At 46.2% G+C, this 12,959-nt stretch overlaps 1 protein-coding gene across 2 annotated transcripts in view; it reads right to left on the minus strand.

The window, feature by feature from the left end:
- The window catches only part of SNX29 (sorting nexin 29), a 1,714,757-nt gene that overhangs the window by 1,527,914 nt on the left and 173,884 nt on the right, over positions 1 to 12,959 (minus strand). For both annotated transcript variants that reach the window (XM_078663166.1, XM_078663167.1), the window contains exon 6: positions 1,516 to 1,586. In XM_078663166.1, coding sequence (XP_078519292.1) covers positions 1,516 to 1,586 — 71 coding nt within the window. The remainder of the gene's footprint in view (positions 1 to 1,515; positions 1,587 to 12,959) is intronic.

A 12,959-nucleotide genomic window follows, 5' to 3' on the forward strand; every position in this document is an offset into this window, starting at 1 on the left:
CCAGGGCGGCGGAAAGAGAAAGGGGGCAAATTCTCCTCAGCTCATCTCTCTCTCACAGTTTGGCTGTGCAGAATGAGAACAAGGCTGACTTTTCCTTCATTTCACAGGATGTGCCATGCATGTTTGATCCTTGTAGTTACCACCATGGCCCTGCTGACACTGCTGGAACTGTCAGGCGCACACACAGCAGTTGCTGTAAAAGGCACTGAAGCTTCGGACTCACAGGTGGATTAAAGCCCCCTATGTCCCCCAGAAGACTGCTTGTTTAATTAGGACATTAGGCCTTCATGGGTTCGGGCCTATAATGCTAAAGTGTGCATGTAATGGCCATGTAATGGCCACTGTAACACGTTAAGGCAGACTGTGAGGCTATATTTTCCATGGAAGGCACCACTCCCAAGTAGTTACTGGCCACGTGGGATTCAGAGGGACCAGGTGAAGCTGAGGGCCCTATACCACCCCAGTCAATGTGTAATTGGGAGTTTCCGCCCTCCCACGGATAACATTGCTATTGTAAATCAGTACATCATGGGGAGAAATTCAGAAAATTGTTTTTTAGATGGTGTGATATTTATTAGTTAGATGGAAGGTAACAAGAAGCATACCTGTTTTTAGGTCGAGCATTCGAGACCTCTTGTATATACTTTAGTATATACTTAAATATTAGTAAATACTTTTATGTGTATGTTCTTTGTGGGCTCTGGAGATCAGCCCTAGGACTTGTCTGCTTCCGCTTAGGGCCTTTTTTTCTGTTTAGCTGCCTCTATTTAACTGTTTTGATAGATAACGACCAGTAGAGGTCAGTAAAATACCAGAACTGCTTTCTGTTGAGGATTTTTATTTATTTTTTATGGCAACTGCCTCTATTTAACTTTCTTGATGCAGCTAATTTGCTGCATAGCGAAATACATATAAGGGCCCAAAGGCGAGAGCGACTGGATTGCAAATGCTTGCTTGTGATAAGGCTCTGCCATTTTTCTTCCCTTCAAATGCATCCTAGTGAATGCTACATTTTGACAGTCACAAGAAGGAGCACATAAAAAGCATGATAACAGATTCTTGTCACACTATTGATCATTTATGTAGCTACGATACTAAGTTTAGGACTTGTGGTGAATTCTAACATGTTTTCACCCAGTGAAAAATGCAGATCTTCTGATGGAATCCAATGAACTATATTTGAGAGTAAATAATTTTACCACAATCCTAAACATAACCCCATCCCTAGCCCAACCTTTAAAACACCTGTCTATTTTGTTTTTCAGATGTATAGTCCTTGAAACTGCGTTCTCACAAAGTCTTTTTCAAAGTATTATTGACGAACTACACATAATTCAAAATATATAGTTCACATTAGTCACCCATTACTTCTGCAACCATTTGGTCATATAATCATTCAGTTATTTTAATTTGATTAATACATGTCACATATTGAGCAATGCACACCACAGCTCTATAATGTCTATGCTAAGATAAATTGTACAATTCTTTCGGTCTTAAAAGTTAAAGTCTTACCTGCTGCCATGACAGGAAGCATGCTGGATCGTTCTTCATCCATCATAAATGACCAGTCTTCATAGAAGACACTGCAATTAAACGGAAGGGCTTATTTACAAACACTGGATTTGTGAGAAAGTGTCCAAATAGGTAGTATACGTAGTCAACACATCTTACAACAGTTTTAGTCTTTAGGTAATACAATATATTAGCAATCAAGCACCTACACTATACCCTACCAGCATCCCAAAGCGCTCATGATGGGACTAAAAGGGTATGTTGTTATTTTACAAAGCAGTCCATTCTGTACTATAGCAGGATCACAGCCATGGTAACCACAATCAGAACTACAACAGGGGATTAGGCCCCAGGGAATCACTGCTTGCGAGCTCTCCTTACAAACGCTTGCCAGCGTGATGAAAACTTTAAATTAGATAGAGAAAGCGAATGAAATTCTGTGGCACAATATCACCCTCTTGAGACTTTTCGCTTAGTAACCTAAGGGACAGCAGTCAAAAACAACAGTACCAACTTAGGAAAACCAAAGTAAAGCTAGCCCTGAATGTATAGTAACACACTACCATTCAATAAACCAATTAACACAAATCACCAAAAATGTGTGATTGATTGCAATCTTATACAATCAAACATCAATGATTCCCCCGCAAAGAAAATGAACCTTCTGTCTAATTGAATGCTATTTGAACATTTTTAAGACTGTATAGTTGCAACATCAATCTAACCAGCAGATCAACTGCATTGGTGCATTAATGTTCCTTCACCTTCTGTTTAACCTTGTGATGCAGCAATAACCACACAACATTATTTATAGTTGACAATTAAATAGCTCAGTGTTTGTTAAGCTGTACATAGGTTTGATTACTTAGCCGTAACCCTTTACTCTTGATCTTGCTCCACGTCATAGTTCACTCCCTAGAGACAGGCATCCTACTGCCTACTTAAAAAGAAAATATTTAAACTTCTTCTCCTTTAGATGTGCATATAAAGGACTATTTCTTCCTAGAATCCACATATGTTAACTACAAAAGTAGCCTAACAGACCATGAGGGAAACTGTAAGATCATGAGGACTCATTACAAGGACTGTGACAATCAATTAGAAAGACTAGATTATCGATTAGCAAAGTATTATCTCCTCATCAACTTCTTGTCCAAGTTTACATCATGAAGGTCTTCCAACAAAGGGGTGACGTGACCACTGACGGAAAACATTCAGAAGGGACAACATGGGGTACCGAATTCAGAAGGCCAACAAAACACACTCAGAAGGACAACACAGTGGCAAGAAGCAGCACAAAAGCAACCCAAGAAAACACCTACTGAATTACGGCAGAAGGCACAACCAGTACCCTGATAGGAAAAGGATTCCAAAGGAATGGACGTCCACAATAGCGGACTCCAAGAGGCAAAAGATGAGCCAAGGAAGACAAAGAAGCCCCCAGGATAGCAAGCAACACACCAGGAATAGGGACTGACATATAGAAAGAAAGCCAGACGGGATCTTAAGGTAGCAGCAGGAATGCCAAGGATTTAAGTCATCGGTATTACTCAGCATAGCAGGGATACCACAGGCTAAGCTAAAATGAGAGCACAAATAAAAGGCCATCACCATTGGGTATATAGGGTAATGGACATATATACCAAACAAGAAAGACCAGGCCACACACCGAACAGGGTAAGCAGGAGCACAGCAGACTATACCAGGTACCAATGGCAAGCCAAAGGTAAAGCCAGAAATTGACATAACAGTCATAACAATGTAGAATCCATTACACTTCTGATCTTCCGCAGGTCCAGAAAAAGTTCCGAGGATGGTGACTTGGGGTGTCACATTTATTTTTGGCAATAGTAACAGGGTGGAGGTGACTCGTGGTGCTTCCATAACCAATGGGTTAAAAGTTCAAAGTGGCAACCCTATCCAATTTTGTAGCAGTTAATGTTTGCCTTTCTGCAAACAATCTCACAGTGCAAAATCCAAAATGGTGTAATCCTACCCTTGTTTATGCAGAGCCTGTGTATCCACCCAGAAGTGTGGCCAGAATATGAGCAGTTCCCTCTCTTGTGGCCATTCAAAACCAGTTCTCAGGGTAGCTTCCCTCCAACTGAGTTTGGTTCCAGCTAACAATGGGAACAAGGCTGGGCCTTTCAAGGTGTCGCCTGACAATTTACAGGACAGACCCCTTTGAAGTTAATCAAGTTCCTGCGCCCAGCCGAACTGGTATTCATGCCAGGAGTTGAAGGCACCTCACTACTCCCAAGCCATTGTCCCTGCTCAGGGAGCAGTTTTCACACCTCAATAAGGTCAAGTACTAGAGTGACAGCCGCTGGATAGATAATGTATATTATCCTCCAGGAGCTTCAGGCAAGGGAAAGGTACATTTTGAAAAGTTACATTCCCTAAATAATTATTTACAATGCAACAGCCATTGAATGGGAGTTTGGTAATTATTAAACAGAGCAAATCATTTTTTTTTCTATCTGAAACCAAACCTTTATATTTGAATATGTATTCTGTGTTTTTGTATAGGACAGCAAGGTCTGCCACATTAAAAATAGCTTTTATAGCCTTGTCATTGTAGGGACATAGTAAAACGGATTTTCTACACGTCCCACTTTTAAGTACCATGCACCCTGCTTTGTGAGCTACAAGGCGTACATATGTGTAACTTAATATTATTTAAAAGGGATGTCTTTGCCTTTCAAAAAGGGTTATTTTGACAGATCCCACTGCAGGTTTTACACTGCAACAGTCAGGCTACTCATTGCAGGCCTGAAGCCATGTTTCCCAGGCCCACTCTGTGGATGGCATTTAACTTCCAGGCCATGGGTACATTTTCTGCACCATATACTAGGAACATATAGACAAGTTAAATATGTTAATCAAGGATACGCCAATGTAACTATTTTTAAAGGGGGAGCACAAACACTTTAAACATGTTTAGCAGGGCTAACAGTGCACAAAGTTCTAAGGCAGCAAAAAAATATAGTCCAACAAAATGCATAAAATCAAGGATGCCCATGCAGATTGATGAATTTCCTACATCCCACCTTTAGAATATTTCTCTGGCTTCCGAGGTTTTCACAGTAGTGCTCCTGCACACCGCTAGGTAATGCTGTACAGCTGTGTGTTAAATTTGTTCTGCCCTAGAAATTATGGACAAAAGCTGCTTATAGGTGCCACCTCTGAAGGCCTCTGTTGCCTTCTTGCTTGACTATTCGATTGTCCTCAGACAAAGAGCCCCCAACAATTGGAGGTACCAGTGTGCAGATCTATAATTTGAGACCTTTTTAGATGGCAAAAAGAGACCACTCAACAGAACGGCAAAGTAGGCGGGCAGTGAGGATTCTGCATGTAGAGTATCCACCAAAAAGAGCGTTACTAAAGGTAAGTAACTTGTTCTTCTGATAAATATGTCTAACCCCAGATTACTCACCTTTAGAATATATATCAAAGCAGTGCCTCCCTAAGATGGAAGGTCTGTGTAGTGGGCTCAGACCAAAAAAGTCTGTTAGGACCGAATAGGCAAAATGTCTTGGCTGCAAAGGCAGTAGTGCGTTTGAACAAGTTTACTGATGCCCACGTCGTGGCCTGGTAGATGTCAAGGAAGAGGATGCAGCGTGTAAATGCAGTGGTAGCAGCATTGGTGGAATGAGTCTTCAGTCCTTCCGAAGGCAGCTTCTTGGCCATTGCATAGCTGATCTTAATGCAAAGGGCTAGCCACATTCACAAAGTCAGATACTGCACCGCCCTGCCTTTCTTTGCCTTTGAGATCCCCACAAAAAACTGATTGTCCACATGGTGTTCTTTGGTGCAAAAAAATGTAGAACCGTAAAGTTCTTTTTGGAGTCAACCAATGGAGTCTCTCATCCTCTTCTGAGAGGTGAGGTGGGGCCAGATACATTGGCAGGGTGATGTCTTGCCCATCATGAAACAACCATAGGCAAAACGGTAGTCCTGGTCTTCACACCAGTTTGTCTGGAATAAAGGTGGTTTGGTGAGGCTGCATGAGAGAAACTGGAGCTCACTCACATGATATGCTGAAGGGATTGCAATGAGGACGATGGTTTTGAGAGTCACTAGGCACAACAAGCAGCTGTGCATTGGCTCGAAGAAGGTATACATAAGGAATGTCAGGACCAAATTAAGATCCCAATGTGACATCATAAACCATTTAAGAGGGAATGTGTGTGTCAAACCTTTAATAGACTACATCCCAACAGATGCTGTATACAAGGACGGCTGGACCAGCAAACTCAAGAAGGCCAAAAGAACTGACAAATTACTTTTAATTGTCCGAGCTGCAAGACATTTCTGGGCCAGAGATTAAACAAACAACAAACTATCTGACAGTTTGGCTTCTAAGTGGTCCACGTGGCGGAGTCCACACCAGGCCACAACTCTGTCCCAGCGCTTTGCATAAGCAGATTCTGTACAGTAGCACAACCGGACATCCACAACCTCAGGAGGTGATCGAACGCTGTCTATTGCTGCTGCTCAATCTCCATGCATGGAGGTGTTGATTGCACAGAAGTGGATACAGAACCCTGCAATGCTGCTGAGACAAAAGATGCTCCCAAAGTGGTAGCTTGATCTGACACCAGACGCTCATGCGCAGATGTTCCGGGTACCACACGCTCCTGACCCAACCCAAAACCATTAGGAGGACTTTGGCCGAGATGTACCTCATCTTTTTCAGAACTCTTAGCAGGAGGGGCGGGGGCAGAAAGGTGTACACAAGTCCTGTGCTCCACTCTAGCTTGTATTTGTTACCTAGAGAGAGCATTCCTGGGAACTCCAAAGCACATTCTTGATGGTGGAGAAAAGATCCAGCCAGGGCTCTCCCCATTGTCAGAAGGCATCCAGTGTCATCAAGGGATACAACGCCAATCGTGACCTGCATGGCGTCGCTACCTGAGCTCATCTGACCCACCGTTTAAAGATCCCACCAGCTGGTTCACAATCAGGAAGAAGTCCTGGTGTTCCAGCAAACTCCAGAAGTGCAATGCCTCCAGACATAGGACCCAGACCCCACTCCACTTGTTGCAGTACCACATGGCAGAGGACTTTTGTGTGGGAATCGGTATCAACCCTCCCTTGATAAACACAGGAAGATATTCAACTCCAGGTGGATGGCCCACAGATCCAATAGATTTATGTGGGTCCTAAGATCTCCTCCTCTCTAAGATGACCCTTTCCAGCCCAGCAGGGACACATCCATTCCTACTGTAAGCTCTGGGCAGGAAAGAAGGAGGGGTGTGTTTTGGTTAGATTGCGGTCAAGCAGCCACCACTTTAGATCTTGTGCAGCGTCCTCTGAAACCTGGATGGCTTCTGACATGTTTCATTGGTGATGGGCCCACTGCAAAATCTGCATTTTCTACCTAGCAAAGTATACAAGCAGGATGCATGAGGCCAGCAGGTCAAGAGCCCTTGTTGATGCAAGGGAGGAAATGCAGAGAAATGCACTGAATCCAGACCAGCTACAATAAAAGGAAATGTCCTAGAAGCAACCAGGAGTGACTTATGGGCAATTGTTGAGACACCCAAAGATGTCAAACTGTTCATTGTCATCTGAAGGTGGCCTATGACTGACTGTGGCGACTGCTTCTTCAACAACCAGTCATCAAGATAGGGGAAAACTGTTATTCCCAATCTCCAAAGATGGGCAACAACCATCACCTTCATTTCAACATCCTAGGGATGTTGATTAGCACTAAGGAAAGCACTGCAAACTGAAAGGAATATGCTACTTACCAGTATGCATCTGTTCTTGGCATGTAGGGCTGCTGACATTTATATCTATGCATAGATCGCCGCCTAGTGTTGGGTCCGGATGATTGCACATTGTTGTCCTGGAAGAGTCTTCGAAGTATCACGAGATAGGTGGCTCCTCCCCTGGACTACAGTGCGCATGGGCATCCCCTCCATGCTCAGATTGTTTTTCGCCATTGTGGCAGAGATGGAGTATGATACAGTAAGTGATGACCATGCTTGAGAATAATACTGAGTGCTACAGCTGCGACAGGCACCGGGGAGGAGGGTGGGCGATATAAATGTCAGCAGCCCTACATGCCAAGAACAGATGCATACTGGTAAGTAGCATATTCCGTTCGAGGCATGTGGGCTGCTGAATTTATATCTATGCATAGAATAAATAGTAGTACCCTCCCTAGCGGCGGTTGCCCGTGCCAGCTGCAGCAGTCTGAAAAAGAGTTCTTAGAACAGCTTGACCTACAGCAGCTTTCTGTTTTGAGTGTACATCCACGCAGTAGTGTTTGGTGAATGTGTGTATGGTGGTCCATGTGGCTGCTCTACATATGTCCTCTAGAGGAATGTTACCTAGGAAAGACATGGATGCCCCTAACTTGCATGTGGAATGCGCTCTTGGGGGAACTGTTAATGTGCGTTTAGCCTTTTGATAACAGATCTGTATGCACTTAACAATCCATCTGGCTATACCTGACTTTGAAATTGGGTTGCCTTTGTGCTGTGGAGAGAAGGCAACAAACAGTTGTTTAGTTTTTCTGAAATCTTTAGTCCTGTCTATGTAATACAGGAGAGCCCTTTTAACATCTAGTGTGTGTAGTGCTCTGTCACCTACTGACTCAGGATTTGGGAAAAATACTGGTAGTTCAATAGTTTGGTTAAGGTGGAACTGTGACACCACCTTGGGCATAAATTTAGGGTTGGTACGCAGCACCACCCTATTAGCATGAATCTGAATGAAAGGCTCCTGAATAGTGAGGGCTTGCAGGTCACTAACCCGTCTGAGCGATGTGATCGCCACCAGGAAAGCCACCTTCCATGTGAGAAATTGTATCTCACAAGAGTGAAGAGGTTCAAATGGTGGACCCATGAGCCTGGTGAGGACTATGTTGAGGTTCCAGACAGGCGAAGGCGGGTGTCTTGGAGGAATGACCCTTTTGAGTCCTTCCATAAAAGCTTTAATGGCCGGCACTCTGAAAAGGGAGAGGTGCTGTCTATTTTGAAGATAAGCGGCTATTGCAGCCAAGTGTATCCTGATGGAACTATACGCTAGATTGCATCTGTATAGGTGTAGCAAGTAACATATGATGTTTTGCGTGGAAGCATCCAGTGGATTAATGTTAGTATTGGAACAGTAGATGACAAAACACTTCCATTTTGCCGCATAGCATGCCCTGGTGGTAGGCCGTCTAGCCTCCTTGATGATGTCCATACAGTCAGGGGGCAGGTTTAGATAGCCAAACTCTATGACCTCAGCAGCCAGATTGCAAGGCTCAACTGTTGTGGATTTGGGTGCTGAATGTCGCCATGGCTCTGAGTGAGGAGACTGGGTGTGAGTTTTAGACGCTGGTGGGGCACCACTGAAAGTTCCAGGAACGTGGTGTACTAGGCCTGCCGTGCCCACATTGGAGCAACCAGGATGAGTGTTATTGAGTGCTGCCTCAATTTGCGCCACCAGCGGTATGAGTGGTGCTGGAGGAAAGGCGTACGCAAATTTGTTCGACCAGTTCATCCATATCGCATTGCCCTGAGACTGCGGGTGTGGGAACCTGGCGGCGAAGGTGGGGCATTTTGCGTTTTCTTGTGTGGCGAATAAGTCTATCTCTGGATGACCCCACTGCTGGAAATATGGTTGGAGCACTGATGGATGTAACTCCCACTCGTGCATCTGATGGCTGTGTCTGCTGAGCAGATCCGCCATCTGGTTGTCACTGCCTGGGAGGTGTTCCGTCATGAGGAACATGTTCCTCTGAATTGCCCACTTCCACATGCACTGTGCTAAGTGTGACAATTGTGGAGAGTGTGTCCCTCCCTGCTTCTGAATGTAATACATTGCAGTCATGTTGTCCGTCCGTATAAGCACGACTTTGTTGCAGAGATGCAACTTGAATGCCTTCATCGCCATGAAGATTGCCATCAATTCCAGGAGGTTGATGTGCAACCGCTTTTGCTGTGTGGTCCACAATCCCTGCACAGTATAATCGAGGACATGAGCCCCCCAGCCCTGGAGAGATGCGTCCGCTGTCAGCACCACTTGTGGTACAGGCTCCTGGAACGGTCGTCCCTTGCAAAGGTTTTGTGTGTTCCACCAATGCAGAGAGTTGTGTGCACGACCGGTCACCAACACTAGGTCTTTCAGCTGTCCCTGAGCCTGGTTCCACTGGCGTGCCAAGCATTCTTGAAGCGGACGCATGTGTAGCCTTGCGTGAGGGACTATAAAGATGCAGGAGGCCATCATGCCTATTAGTTGCATGAACACTTGCGCTGGGAGAGAGTGTTGCGGTCTGAATTTTTGAATTAGCACCTGCATGCTGTGGACTCTCGCTGAGTTTGGTTGCGCTGTGGCAGTGAGAGTGTTTATTTCCGCGCCTAGGTACTGTTGTACAGGGGCGGGTTGAAGATGAGACTTTGGGTAATTTAGTGAAAATCCTAGACTGTGTAGGAGGTGAATTGTGCGGGACATGTGGCTGGCACACTGCTGGGCCGATTTCGCCTGGACAAGCCAGTCGTCTAGATACGGATAGACATGGATGTGCGGTCTCCGAAGATGCGCGGCCACTGTCGCTAAGCATTTTGTAAACCCTCTGGGGGCAGTAGTGACCCGAAAAGCAGGACCTTGAATTGGTAATGCTGGTTGTTGATGGTGAACCTGAGATACTTCCTGTGCCTGGGGTGCATGGGAATGTGGAAATAGGCATCCTTCAGATCTAGGGTTGCTAGGAAATCTCCCTGACTGAGCAGTGGCAGAACTTGCTGTAAAGTGATCATGTGAAAGTGTTCTGACAGGATGTATTGATTTAAGGGTCTGAGGTCTAGAATAGGCCTGAGAGACCCTTCTTTTTTGGGGATTAAGAAGTACAGTGAATACACTCCTGTACCCTGTTGGTCTGAAGGCACGAGTTGTATGGCCCCTTTTTGCAGCATGGAGATGACTTCTTGCTGCAATAAGTGCATGTGCTCTGCGGACATAGGACGGTGCCTTGGGGGTATGTTGGGTGGAGTGGATGTTAATTCTAGACAATAGCCGTGACGTATGAGTTGTCTCACCCACCTGTCCGTGGTAATGGTTTCCCAGACTGGCAGGAACTGCTGAAGTCTCCCCCCGACCGGTGTGGTATGGTCGGGGGGCAGTGACAAGACGTCACTGTTTGTTAGTGGCGGAGGATCTGGTATTATTATTTCCACGTCCTTTGCCTTTGGAGCTGTTCCCACGGTATCCACCCCTATTGTTCTTGTTATAGGTGGATTGTGTGCCTCCCTTGGTGTATTGGGCTTGTTGCGATGCTTGACCTCTAGAAGCTCCCCTGTTACCGGAGCGACGAAAGGAACCGCCCCTGAATTGTTGAGACTGCAGAGCTCCCATGGATTTTGCAGTTTCAGTGTCCTTTTTAATCTTTTCTAGAGTGGTGTCTACCTCTGGACCAAACAGGAAGTTAGGGTTAACTGGTTGATTAAGTAGAGTAGTTTGGATTTCCGACTTGAAACCAGAGATGTGGAGCCAGGCATGCTGTCTAAGCATCACGCTAGTGTTTATGGCCCTAGCCGCAGTGTCAGCTGCATCTAACGCACACTTAATGGACGCGTTGGAGATCAACTTCCCCTCTTGTATAAGCATTTCTGCTCCTTCCTTATAAGCATTTTGCAGGTGTTGCAGAAGCTGCTCTAACGTGTCATAGTGGGCCCTGTCTTATCGTGCCAAACAGGGCTTGTGTATTGGAGATCCTCCAAATATTAGCTGCTTGAGCTGCTACTCGTTTCCCAGAAGCTTCTAAGATTTTGGATTCTTTGTCCGGAGGAGGAGCATCACCAGTTGTTTGAGAGTTTGCTCTTTTGCGAGCATTAGCCACCACTAAGTCCATGGGGAGTTGGCCCTTGATATACGTAGGGTCCACTGGCGCAGGCCGGTACTTCCTTTACATTCTGGGGTTCACCACCCTCGCTTTAGTGGGCTCTTTGAAAATGTCGCTAGCATGTTTGAGCACACCCTTGAGCATAGGCAGAGTTTTTACAGATCTTTCTGACGTAGAGAATGTATCAAAAAGAAAGTCTTCCTCCACAGGGTCAGAGTGCATGTCGACATCGTGGTCAGGGTCAACAGGGTCAGCCCATGGCTGGGACTTATCCTGATCCGTGTCAATGGGATAGTTAAACTGGTCCTCATTCTCCCCTTCCTCCACATCCTCAGTGACTGGTGTGGGTGAGTAGGTATAGTCTTGCCCATATGGCTGTATGGGTTCAAAAAGGATAGGAGAGGTAGTAGAGTCTCTCTTTTTCTTTAGTGGTATCTTGTAAGGCTCCATAGGAGTTTCAGGCCTGATTTTTCGTTTGTAAACGGTGAGTCGGCCTGAGTCGGAGTCAATGTATAATTTCGACTGTTCGTCGTAGGTTGGTGGCTGGAACAGAACGTCTTCGGTTCGAGGCTGAGGTGGTGCAGCTACCGATGGGGACTTGGATGAGTCGGTAGATTTTGTGAGTTGGACAGCCTTAGGACGTGCCGTTGGGGCAGGCCGTATTTAATCGGCGCAGAAGGCACTGGTGATGGACCGACTTGCTTTGAAGACTTCGTCTTCGATCCGACCGACTCCGACTGGTCAGTGTGCTTGTGGCTCTTTATCGACTCGATCCGTTGCTGCGCAGCAGGTACGCTTGTGGGCTTTGAGGAGGTCCGTTCCATCGTGCCGAGGGTGGATTTCGGCTCGAAGGCCTTGACTAATTGCTGCTTCTGAACCTTCGGATCGACGGCTTTTTGTGCCTTGAGTCCTTTGGAAGAGTCGCCATCTTTGGAGCCGGGCTTTGACATCGACGTGAGCGTGACGTGTTTAACAGCAGACACCGGCTTTGTCGCTCCGATCTTCGGGTCGACGCCCCCTGTCGACCCCGAGGGGTCGAGCACACGTTTCAACTTCGTAGGTTCCGAAGTCTTCGAGCCGATGGTTGTTATCAACACTTTCGGTTTCGATTTAGTGTCTTTATGTTTCGGTTTCGATTGCTCCACTGAGTGTGGCCGTTCGACCGATGGCTCATTTGAAATGTTCTTAGTCGGGCCTTGAAGCGGGACTAGAGAACGGGGATGAAGATCTTGGCTAAGGCCTTCCGGCGATGCCTAGACCTGAGCCGTGGAAGAGTCTGTATGGGGCCCCGCTACTGCGGTTGGGCCTAGTTCCTCGCTTGAGTTGTTGTCGACGGCTCCGAGAGGCTGTGCGTCGTCTCCTACCTCGAAGATGTCTTCATCATGGACGTGGAGTTCTCCCTCGTCCTCTTCATAATGGGAGTCTTGCTCCGATGCGGGATCCGAGTGGGCAGGATCCTCTTCTCGTACACCTTCCTCGTCGTCACCCCCATAGATGTTTTCTGGATCGGGTGCCGAGTCCCGCGCCGACTGTCGTGCAGCGCGTCGAAGGCGAAGAGTTTTCTTCTATCTGAATTTCGAACAGGCCATGCAGCTGGCCTCGTCGT

Source organism: Lissotriton helveticus, chromosome 10 (assembly GCF_964261635.1).
Source record: "Lissotriton helveticus chromosome 10, aLisHel1.1, whole genome shotgun sequence".
NCBI classification, from domain to species: domain Eukaryota; kingdom Metazoa; phylum Chordata; class Amphibia; order Caudata; family Salamandridae; genus Lissotriton; species Lissotriton helveticus.